The 25,000-nt window shown below is 50.5% G+C and overlaps 1 protein-coding gene across 2 annotated transcripts; it reads left to right on the top strand.

The window, feature by feature from the left end:
- Positions 1-10: 10 nt before the first annotated feature.
- On the top strand, positions 11-24,927 carry TTI1 (TELO2 interacting protein 1). 2 transcript variants are annotated; one of them, XR_014527158.1, is made up of 8 exons: positions 11-389; positions 987-3,303; positions 5,450-5,653; positions 6,868-7,016; positions 8,525-8,665; positions 12,426-12,630; positions 13,773-14,146; positions 14,309-14,896. XR_014527158.1 is itself a non-coding variant. In XM_083507364.1 (8 exons), the coding sequence occupies exons 2-8, from the start codon at positions 1,038-1,040 to the stop codon at positions 24,381-24,383; spliced, it is 3,267 nt and encodes a 1,088-aa protein (XP_083363490.1). In that variant the 5' UTR covers positions 11-389; positions 987-1,037; the 3' UTR covers positions 24,384-24,927. The 2 variants fall into 2 exon arrangements, 1 of the variants encoding a protein (XP_083363490.1); XM_083507364.1 differs by lacking the exon at positions 14,309-14,896 and adding an exon at positions 24,170-24,927 and having other exon boundaries at positions 13,773-13,860.
- The last annotated feature ends 73 nt before the right edge of the window (positions 24,928-25,000 follow it).

The following is a 25,000-nucleotide window of genomic DNA, read 5'->3' as shown; positions in this document are numbered from 1 at the left end:
GAGAGAACGCCGGCCGCCCCCGCTGCTGCTGCTTCGGCCGAACAAGCGGCGCCAAGTCCAGCCGGCGCCGCCCTAAAGCGCACGCGCGGACTCCCAGCGACGCGTGCGCAGTAGGGCCCGGCCACCGCGCATGGGCGGTGCTGCTCCAGTGGGACTTTTGTCGCTCCTTTCCGCTCGCCCGTCTCCCCTGCGGGAGATATTTCGCTCCGTCAGAATGGTGACTTCCGGCATGTGGCGAACTCTCGCTTTCTCCCGAGCAGCGCCTGAGGAAGGGAGAAGCGGGGGGAAGGCGAGGGGGGAATAGGCGACCAAGTGACCTGCGACCCGGGGCCACTTCCAGGGCCTTGCCGGCGGCCTGACCCCGCCCACTCGCGGGACTCCGGCCCCAGGTGAGGCAGTGTGGCTCAGTGGGTAGAGCGCGTGCCCTCCGGGCATAAAGGCCAGGCCAGGCCCCCTCCTACAAAGTTGGACCCCAAAGAGACTGGCAGTCTGGGCCAGGGACGCTGCCAGGCTAGACCAGAGGGCTTGACCCCTTGCAAGGCATTGCAGGGGGTCAGGCTGGATGACCCTCGGGGAACCCCTTCCAACTCCACAATGCTGCGATTCCTGCACTGCAGGGGGTCGGGGCTGGGTGACCTTTCGGGGTCCTTTCCAGTTCTACAGTTCTGGGATTCCCAGGCTGCTTCCTTTGTATGGCAGGGGGCTTCTCTTTCTCTCTTCAGCTCCAGGCATTGGCCGAATCTGCCCTGCTCTGCACACACTGGGGTAGCTGGCCATGCAGTGAAACTCTTTAAGGGACCTTGAGACTGCCTGCTGAAATTCAGAGAGCCTTCCTCTAGTTTTTTGAGAACTTAAGGCTGACAAAAGTTATGTGAAGCGGCACATTGGGCTTGTTACCTTTTTATTTATTTATTGTGTTTCTCCCCCTGCTCCTCCTGTAACCTGAAAGCTGCTCTCACAGAACTTATTTCCCCTTTCCTACGCAGGATGACGACGACCGGAGGAGAGGCCTGAGTCGAGGGCGGCAGGGCCAGGCCATGGCTGTTTTTGACACCCCGCAGGAGGCGTTTGGGGCCTTGCGCCCGGCCTGCGTGCAGCTGACCAAAGCCCAGACGGCGGAGAACGTGGAGCTGCTCCGCTCCCAGCTGCGAACGGTCAGCGACTCTGCCCTGCAGGAACTCCAGGAATATGTCCTCTTCCCCCTGCGCTTCACCCTCAAGATCCCAGGGCCGAAGCGGGAGCGCGTGGTCCAGACCGTGGCCCAGTGCGTGGCCTCGGTGCTCTCCGCCACGTGCGTGAAGAAGCCCGAGCTGCTTCTGGAGCTGTTCTCCGAGCTCTGCGTCTGCCTGGCCTCCCCCTCCAGCCCACAGCAGCTGGCCCCTCTGTCGGAGGAGCTGAAGGAGGCTGTCTTGCAGGCACTGCTGGCTCTGTTGCATTCGGCTTCCGGCGACGTCCTGGCGACTCTGTACCAGCCCTCCAACCTCCCACACCTGGGCTTTGCCGTCTCTTTGCTGCTCTCCCTGGCGGAGCAGGAGAAAGCCAAGCAGCTGAAGATCACGGCCTTGAGATGCCTGCAAACGCTGCTTCTGCAGTGTGACTGCGAGGGGGGCCACCGGCCGCTGGACGGCGAGGAGGCAAAGCGTTGCGGGGATCTCTTTGCTTCCTTCCTGCCCGGGATCTCCCTCACGCTCTCCCGGATCATCGCGGGGGACGTGAAGCAAGGCCATGCCGTCGTTGTCTTGGCCATCAAAGTCTTCTCCCGGGTGGTAGCTTCGGTCATGGCAGATGAGCAACTGGCACAGATCCCGCCAAAGGCGGAGGCATCTGCGCAGGGGCAAGGCAGGCTCTCGGAGCTTGTGGTCTACCGAGACCCCGACTGGGCAAAGAGCACAGCAGCCAAGCTCTCCATCCTGATCGCGAAGGTGGTTGGGTCCGTGTCTGTTCACCCTCACTGGAAGGCGAGGATGGAGCTGGTGGAAATGGTCCAGCTCTTGCTGGCAACCTGCGGCCGGTCTTTGGTCGACTCCGCCAGCCAGCTCCTGAAGGCCTTGGTCGGCCTCGTCAACGATGAGAGGCCCGAGATCCAAACTCGGAGCAGCGAGGTCCTGCGGAGCGCCGCCGAGCAGGGAAGGGTGGCGGAGAACCGCCTTCTTGCCGACATCCTTTCGGAGGACCTCCACTCCCTGGCCACCGCCCTTCCCCGCCTGATGAGCTCCCAGGATGACCAGGGCAAGACGGTCACCTTGAACTTGCTCCTCGGGTACTTGAAGCTGCTGGGCCCCCGGGTCAACCTGGTTCTGAACTCCGCTGCCCACCTCCACCGCCTCTCCAGGGCCCTTGTGCAAGTCCTGGAGCTGGACGTGAAGGACGTGAAGGTTGTGGAGGAGCGGCGTCTCGGGAACGTGCCAGGACCTTCACAGCACAGCAGCAGCGCCCAGAGGAAGTGCTTCCGGTTCTTTGCCGACGAGCGCATATTCTCCTTGCTCCAGCAGATCTGCCGGGTCCTCGGATACTACGGGAACCTCTATTTGCTGGCGGACCATTTCCTGGGGCTGTACGGAGAGTCGGCTGTCTACCGGAAGCAGGCGGCGATGGTCCTCAATGAACTAATTGCTGGAGCAGCTGGGCTGGAGGTGGACGTCCTTCATGAGCGGGAAGAGGTGACCAGTGCTGAGGATCTCAGAGGCGTGGTGGCTTCTGTGCTGGAGGAATACGTGGACCAAGCCAACTGGCACCTGGTCACCAGCATCGAGGCTGAGGAGGTGGCCAGCGAACTGGAGGCGAAGCGCTCCGGGCTCCTTGCCGTTCCGCCTGGCCAGCCCCTTCCTCTCCCAGATGCCAAGCTCACCGTCCACGCCATGAACGGCAACATCTGGCAGATTTGCATCCAGCTGGAAGGGGTGGGCTGCTTTGCTTCCGCGCTCAAGCAGGACTTCCGCCCGCTGCTGATCTCAGCCTTGTACCCCGTCCTGGAGAAGGCAGGAGATGCCACGCTCCTTATCAGCCAGGCAGCCAGCGGGGCCATGGAGGACATCTGCTGTGCCTGTGGCTACGGCTCCATCCCAGACCTTATCAACCAGAACGCTGACTACCTGGTGAACGGCATCTCCTTGCACCTGCGTCACCAGGCTCACGTGCCCCGTTGCTCGCGGGTCCTGGAAGCCATGCTGAGACACTCGGATGCCAATGTGCTGCCCCTGGTGGATGACGTCATCCAGGACATCCTGGCCAAGCTTGACCTGCATCACGCTGACCGGGCGGCCTCGTTCCTCGGGGTCATGCACACGCTGCTGCTGAGGCTAGGTACCCATTCACTGCCATGATTCTATCCTGCTTTTTCTTTCAAGGAGCTCAAGTCATAAGTGGCTCTGTTTCGCTCTCACAGGGACGTGGGTGGCGCTGTGGGTTAAACCACAGAGCCTAGGGCTTGCTGATCAGAAGGTCGGCGGTTCGAATCCCTGCGACGGGGTGAGCTTCTGTTGCTCGGTCCCAGCTCCTGCCAACCTAGCAGTTCGAAAGCACGTCATAGTGCAAGTAGATAAATAGGTACCACTCCGGTGGGAAGGTAAACACCATTTCCGTGCGCTGCTCTGGTTCGCCAGAAGCTGCTTAGTCATGCTGGCCACATGACCCAGGAGCTGTACGCCGGCTCCCTCGGCCAAGAAAGCGAGATGAGCGCCGCAACCCCAGAGTTGGTCACGACTGGACCTAATGGTCAAGGGTCCCTTTACCTTTACCTTTACTTTCCCTCTCACAACAAGAGCCCTGTGAGGTAGGGCTTAGCTGAGGGATAGCAAATGGGCCAAGGTCAGGCTTTGTGGTCATGAGGAATTCGAACGCTGCTCTTCCAGGTCCTAGTCCGGCAATCTAACCACTTTGCCACCTTGACTCAGAGTAGGAAATCCACAGCACCCCCTCCAAAATGGGGGACCTCTGTCTTGTCTGTGCTATCCCAGGGGTCCTGGCCTCGGTTTCAATGTGTTGCTTAATTCACCCATTTCTCCCTTTCAGAAATTCTGTAGCCAAGTTAGGAAATGAACCAGGGCCTTGGATCCGTGCTGGTAACATCTACACCAGTGGTTCCCAATTTTTTTCAGGCCAGTGCCCTCTTAGTTCCACATTCGCATCCCCAGTGCCCCCAACCATGTAAAAATCACTAATTAGGATATCAGTTTGCCCAACCCACTAAAGAAGAGAACAGCACAATGAAATTCAAAATGGTAGCAATTAATTGCATGTTTATTCAAAATCCAATTAAAACTATTTAGTTTAATTCAGCAAAGCAGATGAACTTGAATCAGTGATGCCAGCTTTTCAAATTCTGTTAGTCCTTTAAACCTCTGGCACCCCCTTCCTGCCCCCTTGCCTCTTAGTGCCTTCCTAGGTAACCCCACTGTCCCCCATGGGGTGGTGCTTCCCACTGATCTACACTCTGTGGGGATGCCAAATGACTCGGGAATAACTGTTTATCTCTGCATGGGATTTCCTTCAGAGGATGCATACTCAGGAATGCATATGTGAGAGTAATATTCAGCACTGAGAGTTATAGCCAACTAAATCATACTTGCGAGTAGACCTATTGATATTGAGGCACCTATGTCATGCCTTTTTAAATTTCAATGGGTTTGCTCTGGGTACGATCAGCGCAGGATTCATCCCAGAGTTATTCGGAGTCAAGATCTACCTGTTTAGAAAGGAACAAATTGAATTCCTTGAAACTTCCTTGGTCTGCAGCCTGATTGTCCCAGTTGCAGAGGAAAGCCAGGAGAATTTGTAGCTGCTACTATGTACTGTACAGTACCTCTTTTTGTTTTTTAGAATTTTATTAAGGAATCAAAATATCTTACACAATGAAGCGAAACGAATCTGGTGGTGACTTGCTATCATAGTTCTATAGTATATGGGAGCATGAAGAGGTTGATTAAAATCAGACCAGAAAATGGGATGATCGTTCTCTCGGGATCAAAGAGGGCTTGTGGTAGTGGATTTTGGTATGTAGTCAGCACCAAATAAATCTGGTTTCGTGGGAATTTGCCAGTTCCTTAATGCATGTCAGAAACATCCATCATGCGAGGGCTGTTGGCTTGGTGGTGTCTCGTAAAACACACCAAATGATTCCACTCTTCTGCAATTGGGATGTGTAGGGTCTTCTGAAACCAAATGTGAAGGGAAAAATCAAACATATTTCTCCATTATTGAGCAATAGTCAACCTAGCCGCAGCGAACAAATATATAATAAGAGTTTTACAAACTAGTTCTGCATGGTTTTACGAACATAGCCTGGCATGGAGATTCACTGCGCTGTGTCTTCCCTGTGTGGCTTAGCCCTCTTTCCCCAAATTGGGACTTAAATCTATATCCCAGCTCCCCAGAATAGAACCCATTTCGTAGCCAAGTTCAGGATTGCTGTGTTGGGCTTAAGGAAGTCACGCTTTCATCCTCTTGGCAGCTTCCTGGTTTGCGGTGGAGCGCCGAACAGAGAAGAATTTGGAGCACGAAGGAGGCCGTTTCTCGGGAGCAGCTGAGCAGAGTGAGGAAACGCCTTCCCCGCCGCTTCTCACCGCAGAGGCCATGGAAGAGTTCTTCCTCGAGTACGTGAAGCAGAAGCGGATTGCAGAAGGCAATCTCACAGAGGAGGAGGAGGAGGAGGAAGGTCAGTACAGCTGGAAGTGCTTCAGGTCTCTGGTCAGAGCCCAGAATGCTCTTCCCCTACACTTATGACCCACTTATGACACTTATGGCCATAGCTGCATTTGGGAGAACTTGATCTTTTAGTGTGGCAGCATCTGCCCTTCGGAACTCCCTGCCTATTGATGTCAGGCAGGTGCCTTCACTGTACCCTCTTTTGGTGCCTGCGAAAAACATTCTTGTTGCAGAGGGCCTTCTCGGTAGTGGCGCCTGCCCTGTGGAACGCCCTCCCATCAGATGTAAAAGAGATAAACAACTACCATATTTTCTGTTCTATAAGATGCACCAGACCACAAGACACACCTAGTTTTTGAAGGAGGAAAACAAGAAAAAAAATATTCTGAATCTCAGAAGCCAGAACAGCAAGAGGGATCGCTGTGAAGTGAAAGCAGCAATCCCTCTTGCTGTTCTGGCTTCTGGGATAGCTGCGCAGCCTGCATTTGCCCCATAAGACGCACACACCTTTCCCCTTACTTTTTAGGAGGGAAAAAGTGAGTCTTATAGAGCAAAAAATATGGTACTTGATATTTAGAAGACATCTGAAGGCAGCCCTGTTCAGGGAAGTTTTTAGAATGTGTGACATTCTAATGTATTTTTAATCTTTGTTGGAAGCTGCCCAGAGTGGCTGGGGAGACCCAGCCAGATGGGCGGGGTACAAATAATAAATTATTTTTGTGACCCCCTGGACCAGAGCACGCCAGGCCCTCCTGTCTTCCACTGCCTCCCACGGTTTGGTCAAACTCATGCTGGTAGCTTCGAGAACACTGTCCAACCATCTCGTCCTCCGTCGTCCCCTTCTCCTTGTGCCCTCCATCTTTCCCAACATCAGGGTCTTTTCCAGGGAGTCTTCTCTTCTCATGAGGTGGTCGAAGTCTTGGAGCCTCAGCTTCAGGATCTGTCCTTCCAGTGAGCACTCAGGGCTGATTTCCTTCAGAATTGAGAGGTTTGATCTTCTTGCAGTCCATGGGACTCTCAAGCGTCTCCTCCAGCACCAGAATTCAAAAGCATCCATTCTTCGGCGATCAGCCTTCTTTATGGTCCAGCTCTCACTTCCATACTGCTTTTAGACTTTCTTCCTACAGTCAAGCAGTGCAGCATAAAGTTTATGAAATAATAATTTAAAAAATGTTCCACCCTGTATCGTTCCCATAAGTGCCAACCCTCCTTTCTTATTCCCAGAGGATCAGCTGCCTTCTCTGGAGCCAGAAGCAAACGATCAGAGCCTGGAGACAGAAAGTGTGTTGCCAGCCCATGCCCAGACCGCCAAGGCCGTGATGGAGAGATGTGCCCACTTGCTCTCCGACAAGAGTCTCCATGTGCGGCTGAAGGTACGCCTTGGAGCAGCAGCCAGGCCACCAGACTCTCTGCTGTTGGCCCAGCCCTGGAGATGGTATCTAAGTGTCAAAGCCCTTGCTTTGAACATGTAAAACAGCAGAGAAACGAGTTGCTTCGAGCATGTCCGCAGTCCCTTTTCCATGCGTCTGAGACTGATGGGCTTGGCTCACAGCTCAAAGGGCTGATCTTAAAACCGGCCAGAACGTACCCTTGGGTATGATGCAAAAAATGGGTTAAATGACACAGTGCTTGGCCTCCTGTCTTGAGGAGCACATCCTCTGTTTCTGGATGCTCTGAGATAAGGGTGTCAGGAGCCCTGGGTCACCATAGCAACACCAGCGAGGTCGAGTGTATGATTTGCAGAGTCTTCGCCCTTCCGTTGGTTCAGGGATGTGGAGACAGATATAATGGTCTCCAGGGCATTGCTTTTAAATAATAATAATAATAATAATAAATTTTTATTAATACCCCGCCCTTCCCAGTTCAGAAAGTCAGCCTCAGGGCGGCTAACAACAAATTTAAAACACTTAATTGATGCTACAAAAAACAGCATAAAATACGGTATCAAATGTGAATAACAATAAAATCAAAAATCAATTTAGGGGGGAAATCCATCCAACAAACATTAGATGATCACCAGGGCTAGCTGGCTAAGTTAGTCCTATTTGGGACAGCGAGGAGACCAGAGGAGAACCAGCTGTGGGATCCCAGAGCAGGTAATCTTCATACAAGGGGAGGGGGAGGGAAGGAAGGGGAATAAAAGATCAGGTGAAGTTCAAATTGAAAGCCAGGCAGAATAGTTCTGTCTTACAGGCCTTGTAGAAGGAGGTCAAATCCTGCAGGGCCCTGGTCTCATGGGACAGAGCATCCCACCAGGTCGGAGCCACCACTGAGAAGGCCCTGGCCCTGGTGGAGGATAATCTGACTTCCTTAGGGCCCGGGACCTCTAAACTATGAGTATGTCCTGTTTTCCTGCTCTTGTGCTGATGTTGAGCCCTGCCCTGTTTGCTGTCAGGGTCTGACTCTGAAGCTGTCAGAGGAAGAGGCTATAGGTTTTACACAGCAGTGTTTCGCTAGCATGGAAGTAGTGCCGGCAGATATCTCATAAGTAGATAGTAGTGTCTAGCTTCGTCTTGTGTCTGGAGACAAAAAGCACATTGTCCCTTTGAACTGTGCAGGAGAGGAGTTTTCTCCTTAACTCGGGACTCTGGAATAAGCTCTCTGCTGGGAGCAAGAAATCTCTGGAGACTCTCCTGGGGCTCCACACCCTCTGCCGACACATTACGCAAGTTGAGGGGTGGTCAGCTACCAACTGACTCCCGCAAGTGACCAACACATTTTAGTCTTTGAAAAAGAGATCAAGGACTGTTTCCTTCTTAAGGTGAGAACAAAGCAAGAGCGCTGAACACTCTTACATCGCAGAATCACTCGTCTAGCTGTCTCCACCTCCGTTCATGCCCTTGTGTTTCTCCTCTGAATTCTCCTGCGCTTCCCCTGGCAGGTCCTGGATGTCTTGGAGCTGTGCGTGACGGTGCTCAGCCCCCACGAGAGCCACCTCCTTCCCTTGGTCCATCGGACGTGGCCTGCCCTCGTCCACCGCCTGACCAAAGACGACCCTCTGGCCGTTCTCAGGGCCTTCAAGGTGAGCCTGTTCAGAATCCTCAGCACCCACCCACACCCCACCGGGGCTGGCAAGGGTCTGAACGCGGCCCCCAATGCAGTTCCGGCAAGGGAGGAGCCAGCTGTCTTCACCACAGTCTAGTTTCATGGGCATGATCTGCGGAATTTGGGGCTTCCCCTTGTATTGAATTTTTGCAGATTCTGAAAATGAAGGGTGCTGGAACGTCGTAACGTGGATTGGGGATTCAAAATATATTTTGGTTAAATTAATACAATATAGTTTTCTTGGTAAGGGAAATTGCATGGAAATCATTGGTTGCCAAGTATTTCCAGTTACATCGCTGCCATCGTTTAGCATTAGCTGACATTTTCAGAAGGTGAAAGTTATTTTGTTTTCCAAAAGCAGTTTACGTGATTCTTCATCAGATGTAGACTTACCAAGCTAAAGGCTGTCTTGTCACAAAAATATTAGCAGATTTGAATTCCTCGCACCCAAAAACACATTTTAAAGGAAGAGATTTGCAAAAATTAAGTTCCTCCCCTAAAATGGCACACCCTGGCCCTCTGTTTAATAAAACGTTTTTTTTTTAAAAAAAAAAGAGTATGTGATAATGATAATACAATTTTATTTATATCCCGCCCTCCCCAGCCGAAGCTGGGCTCAGAGCGGCTAACAACAGTAAAAGTAACACAGTTTACACAAAACTACAATCAATTAATTGAAATACATTCTAAAATCAGTTCATTCTAAAATCAATTCAGAGTCAAATTAATGGCAACCATTGGGCTAGAGTTCTATGAGGATTACCAAAGGAGGGGGTCAGACTGTGCCTTGGCCAAAGGCCTGGTGGAACAGCTCTGTCTTGCAGGCCCTGCGGAAAGATGTCAAGTCCCGCAGGGCCCTGGTCTCTTGTGACAGAGCGTTCCACCAGATCGGGGCCACGGCTGAAAAGGCCCTGGCTCTGGTTGAGGCCAGCCTAAACTCCCTGTGGCCCGGGATCTCCAAGATGTTTTTGTTTGAAGACCGTAAGGTCCTCCGTGGGACATACCAGGAGAGGCGGTCCCGTAGGTACCAGGGTCCTAGGTCGTATAGGGCTTTAAAGGTTAAAACCAGCACCTTAAACCCGATCCTGTACTGAACCGGGAGCCAGTGCAGCTGGTATAGCACCAGGTGAATGTGATCCCATGGCGAGGACCCCGTAAGGAATCTCGCCACGGCATTCTGCACCCGCTGGAGTTTCTGGGTCAGTCTCAAGGGCAGCCCCGGTTTCTGAATATCAGCTGCTGGAAACCACAGAAGGCCAGTCGCCACAGCGGCCCACCATACGCCTGTGGGGAGAAACCCACAAGCAGGATTCGATCGCAGGAGCCCTTCTCCCCTCCTGCAGTTTCCAGCAGTGAGAAGCATTGCTTCTTCCAAAAGAAGGCCAGTCGGCCGATGAGAACAACACAAATTTGCAATAAGCAAAACAGGGAATAAAACTAGCAGCCTGACAGTGCGGTCCAGCGCTGAGCTCCGTAGTGCTAACTGAGTCAGAGTGTGGGGCACCAGGTTGGCTTCCGCAGCTGCAGCCTGGCTGAAAAAGCAAAGTGAGAAACAGGGTCACAGGGGAAAAGTGGCGCAGCAAAGAGGACATCTCCCTCCCTGTATTTCATCTCCTCTTTGTTTCTCAAGGGCTGGTTCAAGATCTGCTTTTGGGGGGGGGGGATTGTGCTCCCCTTTTAGCGAATCTGGCCCAGTTGTGCGCCAGCAGATCCTTCCAGTTGCCAACTAACCTGGCAAGGAAGAAGCATTCGATGCCCTCCAGGCTTCCAGCTCCGAGATCTGGCCTACAAGGAGAGCGTTTGAAGTGCAAATGGTTTGAGCGACTTAAAGCTAAAAGCGTAATACACAGGGGCCCCCACCTTGGGGGGGGGACAAAACCCCCCAGCCAAGCCTGCAATACCCAGCCAACATCTCAAGGACCAGGCAGGATTTTTTTACGCAGAGAGGAGGAGACGTTATCGAGGAACGCAGTTACCTTTTCAGCATTTTGAGATACGCTGCCAAGCAGCAGGGAAGGTGATACTTTTTAATTATAGAAATCCCTTTGATCGTGGTGGCCTCCTTTCTGAAACTGCAGAGAGGGAGGGAGAGAACTTCAGTGCGGCAGGGGACCCAACCCTCCCTGTGCTGGGTGGGCCTCCTCTTGGCAGCCGAGTTTAGAATCGTAGAATTGAGGAGTCGGAAGGGGTCCCAGGGGTCATCTAGTCCAACCCCTGCGATGCCTAGAGGCTTAGCACTTCTTGCACTTTCTTGTCTTTAATAATAATAATAATAAATAATAATAATTTTTTATTTATACTCCACCCTTCCCAGTTCAGAAAACTGGGCTCAGGAAACCTAACAACAAATTTAAAAATTTAATTGATGCAACTAAGAACAGCATAAAATACAGTATAAAATGTGAATAACAATCAATTCAGAATCAATTTAGGGGGGAAATCCATCTAATAAGCATTAGGGCTAGCTGGCTAAATTAGTCCTATTTGGGCCAGCGAGGAGACCAGGGGAGAATTAGCTGTGCGATCCCAGAGTGGGTAATCTTCATAAAAAGAGGAGGGGGAGGGAAGGAAGGGGAATAAAAGATCAGGCTAAGTTCAAGTTCAAAACCAGGCGGAATAGCTCTGTCTTACAGGCCCTGCAGAAGGAGGTTAAATCCTGCAGGGCTCCTGGGACAGAGCATTCCACCAGGTCGGAGCCATCACTGAGAAGGCCCTGGCCCTGGTGGAGGATAATCTGACTTCCTTAGGGCCCAGGACCTCTAAACTATGATTATTCATGGACCTTAAGGTCCTCTGCGGGGCAGACCAGGAGAGGCGGTCCCATAAATAGTCCTTTGCATGATGCTGCAGGCACCCCCAACTTGCACATTCACTCTCATATACAGAGCTGCGCGGCACTGTGCAAACAGTGTGCAATCCCAACCTGCAGTATTTGCTCCGAGCCCCCCAGACTTTGGCTGAACGTGACATAGAGAAATAATAATAATTTATATTCATAGCCCACCCATCTAGCTGGGTTGCCCCAGTCACTCTGGGTGGCTCCCAACAAAATATTAAAAACACAATCAAACACCAGCCATTAAAAAACTTCCCCGAACAGGGCTGCCTTCAGGTGTCTTCTAAAAGTCAGATACAGTGGTAGCTCTGGATGTGAACGGGATCTGTTCCGAAGCACCGTTAGCATCATGAGCAGAATGCAACACGCATGCGCGGGTCGCAATTCGCCACGTCTGTGCATGCGCAGGACGTCATTCTGAGTGTCTGCGCATGAGCGAGCGGCGAAATCCGGAAGTAACCCATTCTGTTACTTCCGGGTCACCACGGGACGCAACCTGAAAAGATCCAACCTGAAGCAAACGTAACAAGAGGTATGACTGTAGTTGTTTTATCTGACATCTGAGGGGAGGGCGTTCCGCAGGGCAGGTGCCACCACCGAGAAGCCCCTCTGCCTGGGTCTTGTGGCAGATCGCCCACTCAGCGCAGATTCATGCAGAAAGCAAGACTGGGTGCGGGTGGCCTGGCACAGAGCGGCTGTGCTCTGAAGCAGAATGAAAGAGTCCTGCTTTTCATCCTAGGGGAGAAGGGGAATGGAATGGAGTATCCTGGGAAAGGGCATAGCTGGCTGGAAAACTGCACAGGAGCCCTCGATACGGCAGCATTTGGTTGCAGATTGCACTCATTCCAGCAAATGGGACTTGCCTCTGTGAATAAGAGCCTGTCTGGTTGAATTTCCACAGGTGCTGTGCACTTTGGGAGCCCACAGCGGCGACTTCCTGCGGCGGCGATTCTCCAAAGACATCCTGCCCAAGCTGGCAGCCTCCCTCGTCACCCAGGCCCCGGTCAGCGCCCGGGCAGGGCCCATCTATAGCCACACCCTTGCCTTCAAGCTACAGCTCGCCGTGCTGCAGGGCCTCGGGTCCCTATGCAAAACTCTGGACCTTGGTGAGTAGTTGATCTGTGGAACTCCCTGCCACAGGAGGCAGTGACCAACGTAGACAGCTTTAAAAGAGAATTAGACAAATTACAACAGCCGAACCTTTGCAACCTTAGGATAACGGAGCTTGGAAAAAACTATTTAAATATCCCTTCCCCCAAAAACCGAAAGCTTTTCTACTGGGGTTGATAGGCGATGAATTAAGAAAAGCAGGCCAGAGACTATTTATGTACGCTACAACTGCCACCAGAATCTTAGTAGCCCCAAAATGGAAAACTCAGGAAATACCAACACTAATGGAGTGGCAGACAAAAATGGTTGAATATGTAGAATTAGCAAAACTGACTCACAGGATCCGTAACCAAGAGGAAACAAAGTTCAAAAAGGAATGGAGTAAATTTGTCGAGAATATAGGTAATAACTGTAGAAGTTTAAAGACTGTAGCAGGATTAAAATAAATCTTGTGATGTGTATAAGAACCTGTGAAAGAGAAAATTTAATATGAAAGCCAGTTAAAGGGAGGGAAGTCTGTGCGCAATAGAGCGTGTAGAAAATAAGCAGACATGCGATCATTGAACTTTAGAGTATTTATTTTGTTTGTACATGTTAAAGAAAACTCAATAAAAGTGTATTAAAAAAAGGATAACGGAGGTTGTTGCTTGGGAACCGCAGCACAAGGGGCTCTGCCAGCCTGGCGCTTGGGAACGAGACAAACTCAGGGCTGGCAGAGCTGCTTTCTGCAGGGGTCGTGTGTGCATCTCTACCTGCCCAGTGCCAGGTGAGAAAGTCTTTAGCATCAGTCTTTAGTCTTTAATCAGTCTTTAACATCAGCAGTTCCATCTAGACCATGGGCGCGTTTCAGCCCTGTTCTTGAGTTCGTTCAAAATCTAAAACAGCTTATCTTGTATTCCTTTCTTTGAATTTGTGCCATTTAGGTTTTTAAACCCTTTTTTAAAGCCTTGTAAGGACTGCAACTCCCTGTGCTCCTGCCTTCTCAGGAACCAAGTTTCCCTTGCCATTCACTCTGCAAGCCCTAAACCTTGCCTGACCCTCCTTGTTTGCAGATGCAAGCCGACGCTCTGCCCACCCTCCGGGGCACTCCCTGCGCGAGTCGTCTTCCGCTGACGCTTCTCTCTTCCTGTTCCCACAGGTGAGGGCGACCTGAATAAAGTGGAGGACGCCTGCCTCCCCTACCTCAGCGCCAAGCAGCCTGCCAAATTGCAAGAGGCCGCCTGCAGGTAATGGAAACGCAGGCAACACAAAGCCTTTCATATTGTACCCGGAACAGAATTTTAAAGCAGTGTAGGGATCCCTCGGCCATCAAGTCTAATCCCCCCTCTCTGCAGAAAAGCTGCCCCCTGCTAGATCCATAAATATGCTCCACAAGCAGCACCACAAAGCCGGCTGCTTCAGGTGACTCACACAAGTGAGCCAAGGTGCAGGGGGCCTTGCCCTTCACTCAACAAGGACCTGCATTCATTCATTCCATCATCATCTTTATTTTATTTATACCCCGCCAATCTAGCTGGGTTTCCCCAGCCATTCTGGACAGCTTACAGCCTATATAAAACATAGTAAAATATCAAACATTAAAAACTTCCTGATACATTTATACACTGTTTAGGGAAGGTTTAAATGTTTGATGTTTTATTGTGTTTTTAATATTCTGTTGGAAGCCACCCTGAGTGGCTGGGGAGGCCCGGCCAGATGGGTAGGCAATAAGTAATAAGTTATTATTTATTATTATTGCTGCTTGATTGTTAAAAAAAAAAAAACCTTGACGCAGTTTCCAAAGGGAATAAAACAGTAAAACTATCTGTAAAAACAGTAAAAAAAAAAAACAAACAAACACCCAGCCCTTTGAAACATCCCAAAGTCAGCTATGAACTAAAAAGAGATTAAAACATACATCCACTTTATACATGTGTGGACAGTCCTTGCCAGACCAAAAAGTTTGGAGTCCAGTGAAGGCGCTTGCCCGAGGCCAAGTGGCAAGGGGTTCCAGAGTGTAGCTGCCGCCCCACTGAAAGACTGACTTCTTTGCAACGCAGAAAAGGCATCCTGTGGCCTTGTATCAGTGCCAGCTCTGTTGATCAAAGCGGTTCAGTGGGCACATGTGGGGTCAAGGTGACCTCGTAGGTAAACTGCTCCCAGGTTTTTCAGGACTTCCTATACTAGTATTGACACCTTGAACTTGGCCCAGTAGCAAATCAGCAACTGGTGCAGATTTCTGAGTACACACAGGTGTTCTCTGCGGACAAGGGCCCCTCCTCCTGTCAGCAGTTGTGCTGCAGTATCCGGCACTAACCCCAGCCTCTTGGGATTCCAGTTCCAGGTAGGTGGACCAGCCAATGAAATCTTCTTACCATGTAAGACTCTTTGGGAAAAGGCAAATTTGGTTCAGTGGGAAGCCTGCCTAGCCCTGCCTGCTGTTTTCACCAAACCAGGCAAAGGTGGCTCTCCCCCAACACACCCATTTTCTTTCTGTTTTCTCTCTTCCGTCCCTTTGGCCCTGAACGTCACTTGCGCTTGCCTGAGCCCAAATCTGTTTCTCTCCACCGCTTGGCAAATCCTGGAAAAGGACCAGACCCTCTGTTGCCGTCGTGGCTTCTTAGGTAAAGGGACCCCTAACCATTAGGTCCAGTTGTGACCGACTCTGGGGTTGCGGCGCTCATCTCGCTTTATTGGCCGAGGGAGCCGGTGTTTGTCCGCAGACAGCTTCTGGGTCATGTGGCCAGCAGGACTAAGCCGCTTCTGGAGAACCAGAGCAGCGCACGGAAACACCGTTGACCTTCCCGCCGGAGCGGTACCTATTTATTTACTTGCACTTTGACGTGCTTTCGAACTGCTAGGTTGGCAGGAGCAGGGACCGAGCAACGGGAGCTCACCCCGTCATGGGGATTCGAACCACTGACCTTCTGACCAGCAAGTCCTAGGCTCTGTGGTTTAACTCACAGTGCCACCCGCGTCCCTGTGGCGTGGCTTCTTAATTTCTCTTTAATACATGTTTAGTCAAGGAAATTTGGAGGAGGAAAGAAACCCCCGGTCAACTCTCGTTAATAGCAGAAGAAGCACCAGTGGTTCTGTTGATGGGGCTCCAACCTGTTGGGATGCTGCCAGGGACAAGGGGGCATTTGGCAGCCCCCAGGTGGCTTCGGCAGCCAGGCAAACTCCGGTTCTCGGAACAGCATCAATCAGCAACTTGAGCCTCCGAAACCTTCAGAAACTGAGCACGCTCTTCTCAGCAGAGTGAATAAATCTACACAACGGAAGTGGCAGACAGAAACATGTGTAAGCATTATTTACAGGCGTTTATTCAGCATTAGGAACAAAGGAAAAACATGTCTTCTTCCCTTCGTGTCCAAGCAAACCAGCAATAGAGCAAAAGCAATATACTGCGGAAGTTCCCAGCAGACTGTGCTGGAAGTAAACAGGCATGTGACCTACAACAACACCACATATCTGTTCCTCTTAAGGAGGAACGGAACATCAATATCTGAACACAACAAAGGACAAAATGCCCTGGGGGCAGGGGCAAGCGCTGAGGGTCCTTGCTCTGTCACAGTGGGAGCGAAAGACCTTTCCCATCTCCAGAGTTTCTGCAAGCTTAAATTCAAGTTACATAAGCCTCTCCCTTCCCAGAGGTTAAGAGGACCTGCTTTGTGGACGCCCAGCCTGAGTCCTTCCTGCCAAACAAGATGGAGAGAAGATGCAATAGCCATCTTCAGAGATCTGAATGGCTGTCGCATGGAAGAGGGAGGCAGGTTGCTTTCTGCTGCTCCAGAAGGGAGGGCCCGAACCAATGGATTCTAGTTACAAGGAAGGAGATCCTGACTCGACATTAGGAAGAACTTTCTGAGCGTAAGAGCTGCCCAACAGTGGAACAGACTTCCCTGGAAGGGGCTGGACTCTCCTTTCCTGGTAGTTTTTAAGCAGAGGTTGGGTGGCCATCTGCCAGGGGTGCTTTAACTGAGATTCCAGCATTGGGGGGCGGGTTGGGCTAGATGGCTTTTGGGGGTTCCTTCCAATCTCCTTTTTCTTAACGCCATGCACTATTTTATAAAGTTCTATAATGTCACTTGTTACTCTAAACTAAAAAAAACGTCCCAGATGCTGCAACCTTTCATCATGGACAAAGTGGGTAGAGAATTTTTTTTCTCCCAGTCTCATACAAACATCCAAGTTGCATGTTGTTGGACTCAGGACAGATCAAAGGAAGTCCTTCATCATCATCATCATCGTCATAAAATTTTATTTATATCCCACTGTCCCCAGCCGAAGCTGGGCTCAGAGCGGCTAACAACAGTAAAAATAACACAGTTTACATAAAATCATAATCAATTAATTGAAATACATTCTAAAATCAAATCAGAGTCAAATTAATGGCCACCATTGGGCTAGAGTTCTGTGAGGATTGCCAAAGGAGGGGGTCAGACTGTGCCTTGGCCAAAGGCCTGGTGGAACAGCTCTGTCTTGCAGGCCCTGCGGAAAGATATCAAGTCCCGCAGGGCCCTAGTCTCTTGTGACAGAGCGTTCCACCAGATCGGGGCCACAGCCGAAAAAGCCCTGTCTCTGGTTGAGGCCAGCCTAACCACCTTGCGACTTGGGACCTCCAAGATGTTTTTATTTGAAGACTGTAAGGTCCTCCGTGGGACATACCACGAGAGGCGGTCCCGTAGGTACAAGGGTCCTAGGCCGTATAGGGCTTTAAAGGTTAAAACCAGCACCTTAAACCTCATCCTGTACTTCACTGTGATACCAGAATGCTGGCCTACGTGGGGCACTGGCCAGATCCAGCAAGCTCTTCCTATGGTCTTCACCATCAGCTGCAGGGCCGCAGATTCCTACCCCCCCCCCCAGCTTGTGCGCAAAAGGCTATTCTTGGAAAGGCCAGGGCACCGACGACAGCCTTTTTGCCAAGCAGATCGGCCTTTTTGCACCGCCGTCAAGCTTCTGCGCTGAGCAGCCTGCTTCCAACTTGCCCAGACGAGCCAGACCCATCGAGACGCTCCAGCTCCGTTCAGCGCAGACCCAGCGGGTTTGCACAAGCCAGCGATGCCGAGCTGTTTCTCGCCACGGTTAAACAGGCGCCTCTCCGTTCTCCTGGCTTGGGCCGCTTTCATTCCCCACATCCCCATCTGCATCTGCCAAGTTGCAAGCTCTGGTGCAGAGCCCTGCCAAGCGAAAGCTTAAAAACAAAGTAAAAATCAATAAGCCGCACTTGAGCAAAGCAAATACAAAGGCGAGCACGTCTGCTTGGATTAACCCGGGCATCTTTCGCCATGGAAACGGAGGTTGCTTGGAAACTGCTGGAGTAAATTCATATATATATATAAAATTGCGGGAGTCAAGTTGGTCCTTAAGCTGCACAGCCCCCCTCTGGACCGCCAGGGGAGAATCTCGGCCCAAGAGGAGAAGGGTCTTGGCGTGGAGGGTGGGTCATCCAAGGTCGGGCTGGACCTGAGATGGCCAGTCAGGAGGTGGAGGCGCCTGACGGAAGGGGTCAAGGGGCATCTGCCATGTCAGGCTGGGGAAGGCAAGTAACCAAACAATTAAACAATTGCAAGCAATTATCAGTAATATCCAAGGCAACAATGTACCAAGTACAACAATGCAATGTCAACATAAACTCTTTATGTTATAATCTATACAGAACATTAAACAGTATGAAAACAAAATAACAAATAAAATAAGTCTTGTAAGTCTTCTTTCAGAGACTTGCATAGTCTACAAAGACTTTCAGAGACTTAGAAGACTCTTGGATCTATGTTTCCAAGAGAATCCATCAAGAGCGCATATCTTGTGACTTTCAGAGATTTGTAAGATTTCTGTTTATTTGGTTTTGCAGAGAGTGCATATTTCATATGCAGTCATACCTCGGGATAAATATGCTTCAGGATAAGTATTTTCGGGTTGTGCTCCGCGGCAACCCGGAAGTAACGGAGTGCGTTACATCCGGGTTTCGACGCTCGCGCATGCGCAGACGGTCAAAATGAAGAAGAAACTTGTATTTTATCCGCCCTGAATCTTCCAGCATCATCGGACATGGCTTAGTGAGGACTTGCAGCAGCTGTGCCCAAGCTCTGCCGGCTTGGAGGTCCTGGTTCAATCCCCAACATTTCCCCTTAAAAGATCCCTGGCAGGAGGACTGGGGAAGGGGCTTTTGCCAGCGGCTGTGGGGAGCGCTTGCCAGCCTGAGGGTGCCAGACTGGTTGTTTGGCTCGGTGCGAGGCAGCTTCATGCATCTGTTGACTCTGGCCGCTGCCGCCCGGTGGGGTTCAAGTGAGATTAGGTTGCCGGATGGCGCCCAATGCCCCGTGGGCTCTGTGGCTGTTGCTGCCCAGACGAGGCAGGTTGTGCGTATCAGTCAGGGCTGCAGAACAAGCCAGCTGGAGTCCCTGGTGGAGTTTCTCAGGTGCAAAGGCTCTAGTGACGACAGCCTGGCTCTCGGCATCATTTTGTAGGCACAGGATTGGGATGAGGGACAGGGATGGGATGGAGCATCTGTGAATCATAGTGCTGTAGGATTGGCAGAGGACACCCAGGGGCCATCCAGTCCAACCCCCTGCTATGCAGGGAATCCCAGCTAAAGAATCCCCACCCAACCTCCATTTAAAAACCTCCAAGGAAGGGGCATTCGCCACCTTGGAAGGCGTAATGGGTTGCATCACAGTACCCCTTCCATCTCTTCCTCTGTGATTTGGGGAGCCCCAAGGTGTCCTCTCTGTACATCCTAAGGCATTGTAGTACTTTTCTCTTTCCTGCAGAATCCCCTGTCTCTGCCTTTTATTTATTTTATTTTATTTTATCCTTTTCATTTCATTTCATCTACAGTCATACCTTGGGTTGAAGCTGTTTCAGCTTGAGCGTTTTTGGGTTGCGTTCCGCGGCGACCCAGAAATAACGGAACACATTGCTTCCGGGTTTCTCCTCTCGTGCATGTGCAGAAGTTCAAAACATTGCGCGCATGCGCAGAAGCGGCAAATCGCGACCCGTGCATGTGCAGACGCCGGTTGCGTTTGCTTCAGGATGCGAACGGGGCTCCGGAACGGATCCTGTTCGTATCCAGAGGTACCACTGTATTTCATTTATCTCCTCCATGGAGTTTGAGGTGGCAGGCATTCCTCTCCCCTTCCTCATTTTATCCTTACAACGACAAGGCTGCCAGGTAGGTTAGGCCGAGAGTGAGCGCTTGGCCCACAAGGTCACAGCCAGTGAGCTTCGTGGCCCAGCGGTGGACCCGAACCCCGGTCAACTGGGTCCTAGTCCAGCACTCTAACTGCTGTGCCATGCTGCCTCCGTACTCAGTGAATAAGCGCCCTTTGTTGTGGAGCCCGTCTGGTCCTCCCGCGCGGTTCCTCGCCCAAGAGGATGGCTTTCTCCAGGTCTGCCAGCCGTTTCCTAGGCCACGGAAGAAGTGCTGCGATTATCCCTCTAGGAAAGGGCTCTGCTGAATCCCAATCAGACCTGAAGAGCCTCTCTTGGCTTCAAGAGCGGTGGCTTGGCTGCGGAGAGCATCTAATTCCAGCCTCGGAGGCCGTCTCAGTGGGCACAGCACAAACACACCTGCCGCAAAGAGGCAGGGAAGCGGCTGAGCTGGGTGGTACTTTGCCTGGTACAAACAAGAAGTTGAAAAAGCCACGCAAATCCATTAAAAAGAGAGAGAAGGAGAGACCAGTTTCATCTCCAGAGGCCTTCTCTGCCTGCAGCCAAGTCTTTGGTGTTTGGATTTTGCCCAGTTTCCCGCAGCGGCTCTAGAGGTGGCCAGTGGTTGTCAAACTGCCCACCTCTGGGAGGGTAATTCTGGATTGATTCGCCTGGAGAAAAGCCACAGAAATCTGCCAGGGGAATCACACAGGTTTGGGGGATCTGGCTTGGGCTGCCTAGTCGGTGCCGTGCTTTGGAACCGAGTTGCTTCATCAGTTTGATTTGATTCACTTATATTCTGCTTTCCCACAATGAGCTGTGGCCAAACCATATTAAAGCAGACATTCAGAGCATCAAATTATGGAGCGTCGGAAATACCGCTGTACAAAACGCAGAGCATGTCAGTAAATTCAAAAATGACAAAAATCAGCAATTTGGCTCACTCAGAATGACTTCAGAAACCAAAACAATCTAGGCTTTAAGTACATAAACACATTTCAATTTAAGCTGTTTAAATTTTTCAATCCTGATTAAGGCAATTTGTAGCAAAGTAACAGTAGAACAACCACACCAAATTTACTGGTGTTTTGGCCAATCAGAGGGCATTTTCTGCAACAGCTGCTCCCACACCTGTGGAACTCATTGCCTCTTGAGCTCAGCATGACCAGGAGACTGCAAACCTTTTCAGAAAGTTCTTAAAACTTTCTCTCAAGGTGGAGTGCCTGCCTCATTTCTTTGATTACAGTTGGCTTTGATTCTAGCAATTTTGAGTGGGCCTTAAAAGAGAAAAGCATGATTTATAGACCCCAGGTCCCTCCATAACCCCCACCATGTGCATTGGCTTCTGTACCTGATATCTGCGTTGGAGGACGAAGTCCCATAGAAAAGCAGCAGCAATGGCAAGATTTATAAGTCAGTGAGAAAGGAGGCTGCACAATGAAACTGTTTGCAAAATTCTGTGAGAAGGAGAGAGAGAGAAGGAAAGGAACCGCTCTGTTGGCGTCAGCTGGGTCGGCCTTCCCCAAACTGGGGCCCCCCAGTTGCCTTTGGACTACAGTTCCCATCATTCCCCAAGCCAGCATGACTGTGGTGACTGGGGCTGATGGAAGAAGCTAGAGTCCAAATGAAGATATTATCTTAATAATAATAATAATAATAATAATAATAATAATAATAATAATAATTTATTCCCCACCCATCTGGCTGAGTTTCCCCAATAGAGTGTTAAAAACAATACAGCATTAAATATTAAAAACTTCCCTTCAGATAGCTGCCTTCAGATGTCTTTTAAAGAGAAGATAGCTACTTATTTCCTTCACATCTGAAGGGAGGGTGTTCCACAGGGCAGGTGCCGCCACCGAGAAGGCCCTCTGTCTGGTTCCCTGTAACTTGGCTTCTTGCAGCGAGGGAACCGCCAGAAGGCCCTCAGTGCTGGACCTCAGTGTCCGGGCTGAACGACGGGGGTGGAGATGCTCCTTCAGGTATACTGGGCCAAGGCCGTTTAGGGCTTTAAAGGTCAGCACCAACACTTTGAATTGTGCTCGGAAATCTACTGGGAGCCAGTGCAGATCTCTCAGGACCGGTTTTATGTGGTCTGGTCGGCCACCCTCAGTCACCAGTGTAGCTGCTGCATTCTGGATTAATTGCAGTTTCCGGGTCACCTTCAAAGGTAGCCCTACATAGAGCGCATTGCAGTAATCCAAGCGGGAGATAACCAGAGCATGCACCACTCTGGCGAGACAGTCCGCTGGCAGGTAGGGTCTCATCCTGCGTACCTGTGGAGAGCACCAGGTTGGGGAATCTCAGCAGCAACATCGCACTTTGAATTTTGTGTATGTGCAATTCCTACTTTTAATAGAGCAAGTTTGGGAAGAGATCATAATGTCATCTCAGGTGTTAAGCTAAGTGTGTGTGTGTGTGTGTGTGTGTGTGTGTGTGAGAGAGAGAGAGAGAGAGAGAGAGAGAGAGAGAGAAGGTATGTTTGCGTAAGATAGATAGACATTCCTTCCAGAGATTTACTTCTTTCTCTCACAGCCTTTTAAAAATTTAATCTCTGAACCAGTTGCTTTATGTAATCACATTCTGAAAATGCAGCTAACTCTGAACCAACAGCTATTCACCTCCGTGTGGGAATGTATTGATGAAGGAAGTTTAAAATAGGACGTGGCAATGCCTTTAATCAGGACTCTCTCGTTTTTTCCCGGGCTTCGGCTCGCAGCAAATAAGCATTAAGGCGGAGAACACTTATTTAGCACATTGCAATTTCCAGGGTGCTGACTGTGCTGTGAACCAGAACCGTATTTTGGGGGGAAGGTGTGGGGAAGAAACAAGAGGCTTTATCCAGAGGCAGGGCTCCAAATGAGTCGAGACAGGGCTGGTGTTCTCCGCAGCCGTCCAGGATCAAACATATGGATTGCAAAGCAACCAGGATGAATTAACATCCTTTGCCATTGATTAGGTGGAGAGAGGCTGGCAGGGAACCATCACTGCGGAGCAAAAATGGTCTCCAGCCACCCGGTCCAGAAGAACGGAAGAAAATTATTGTGGAGAAGACTTGTGGAAAAGTTGATTGATTTGAAAGACAAGCCAGTCATCGCAGGGACTGGACTAGGAAGGCAAGACTGTCCTCACCTGCGGTGTGAGCCTGGCCTTATTGCTGAAATAATGCTGTGTAATTATGAAAAGCCACACCTTGCACCCATTAAAAAAACCGCTGAGCCTCCAAAGTAGGAATTTGGGGGAAGCCTGAAAGAGGGCAGAGCCATGTGAGACTCAGAGGGAAACCACTTCCGACCATCATTCTGAATGATGCGATTTGGCGATTCCCTTTTTACGATACGATACGATAGGATACGATAATCTTTATTGTCATTGTCCCATACAGTTCAAGAAGGACACTGACAAACTGGAACGTGTCCAGAGGAGGGCAACCAAAATGGTCAAAGGCCTGGAAACGATGCCTTATGAGGAACGGCTAAGGGAGCTGGGCATGTTTAGCCTGGAGAAGAGGAGGCTAAGGGGTGATATGATAGCCATGTTCAAATATATAAAAGGATGTCACATAGAGGAGGGAGAAAGGTTGTTTTCTGCTGCTCCAGAGAAGCGGACACGGAGCAATGGATCCAAACTACAAGAAAGAAGATTCCACCTAAACATTAGGAAGAACTTCCTGACAGTAAGAGCTATTCAACAGTGGAATCTGCTGCCAAGGAGTGTGGTGGAGTCTCCTACTTTGGAGGTCTTTAAGCAGAGGCTTGACAACCATATGTCAGGAGTGCTCTGATGGTGTTTCCTGCTTGGCAGGGGGTTGGACTCAATGGCCCTTGTGGTCTCCTCCAACTCTATGACTCTATAAACTGATTTTTAAAAAATTGTTATTCACGTTTTATACCGTATTTAATGCTGCTTTTTGTAGCATCAATTAAGTGTTTTAATTTTTTTTGTTAGCCACCCTGAACCGGGGTTTTCTGAACCAGGAAGGGCGGGGTATAAATAAAATATTATTATTATTATTATTATTATTGCTATTGTTATAATGTTGTTGTTCTTGTTGTAGATTTCTTTTTATGTTGTAAACTGCTACAGGTTACGTTGTATGATTTTAGAGGAAAGTTTTCCTTTTATGCTCTGCCGCCCATTGTAAAGGCCTTTGGCTATATACAATAAAATGGATTGACGAAGAGCCCTGTCTTTGACTCCCACTTGGACTCTTCTTCACAGAGGTCTTTAAACAGAAGTTGGGTGGCTGCCTTTCAGGGATTCTTGAGCTGTGATTCCTGCATTGCGAGTGGGGGTGGAATAGATGACCTTTGGGGGTCTCCTTCCAACCCTGTTACTTTATGATTCTAGACTTCCCATTGACTCAGCTTCCCCTCCCTGCTTTTGCTTTTGTCTCCGCAGCGTTTTCCTCCACCTGATGCAGGTGGACCCGGATGCCGTCTGGCTCTTCCTCAGCAACGTCTGGTGCCCCCACCCCTACGAGCCCCCCCACCCCAGCCTGCGCCCCGTGAAGCTGGCCGGGGCGGAGAAGAAGCGGGGCGAGTTCACCGACAACGTCGGGCGGCTGCTGGGCGAGCTGCAAGGGAGGGAAGGAGCGGTGGCAGCTGCACCCTGAGAGACACCCTTGAAACCTGGAGAGACGGGAGCCTTTTGCTAGAATCTGGGGGTCCAGTGGTGCTCCAGGCAGCAGCAGGAAGGGGAACAGGAGGGTCGATGGGGGAAGATCCTCAGGCAGCATTGTGCAGTTGCTGAAGAGGAGCGTTGGAGGTGCGCCTCCTTGGGAGAAGGTCTCAGCTGGCCAGAGAACATGACTGTGAAGCCTCTGAGCATGAGATGACTGCACCTTCCTAGGGACCTCAGCCCATCCGCACCACAGCTTAATGTGGAATAGGCACCCCTTTTGTGTCCTTTGATTTCCCCTCGTCCATACGGCATTCACCAGAAACAGCCGCTGCCCTCAACGTTCTCCTTCTAAATCTGGAATTTCTCTGATCCACGGAAAATCCAAAAGGGACACCTGCTCTGCCTGTCGTTTTTATTGATTCAAAAAAGGTTGTGCAGTATTCTGCAAAATGCAGTGTTATGAAACAGGATCTGGTGTGGCAGTTTACCTAGCGCATCTACAAATACAGACATGAAATAAAACCGAAATAAATAAACCACAGGGCTGTTTTGCTGCGTAGGTGGCAGTGGCTGCAGCTATAGTACAGACATAATGGTTAAACAAGACAA

This window comes from Podarcis liolepis (genome assembly GCF_965112155.1).
Source record: "Podarcis liolepis genome assembly, chromosome: 6".
NCBI lineage: Eukaryota > Metazoa > Chordata > Lepidosauria > Squamata > Lacertidae > Podarcis > Podarcis liolepis.
Note: the sequence above shows the minus strand (reverse complement) of the source record. Positions and strands in the feature narration are given on the sequence as shown.

Excerpts from the sequence above, each read along its gene's own strand:
- TTI1 (XM_083507364.1), top strand. The coding sequence starts at position 1,038 with ATGGCTGTTTTTGACACCCCGCAGGAGGCGTTTGGGGCCTTGCGCCCG. Across the intron at positions 8,666-12,425 it reads CCGTTCTCAGGGCCTTCAAG|GTGCTGTGCACTTTGGGAGC; the intron begins GTGAGCCTGTTC and ends GAATTTCCACAG. Across the intron at positions 13,861-24,169 it reads TTGCAAGAGGCCGCCTGCAG|CGTTTTCCTCCACCTGATGC; the intron begins GTAATGGAAACG and ends TTGTCTCCGCAG.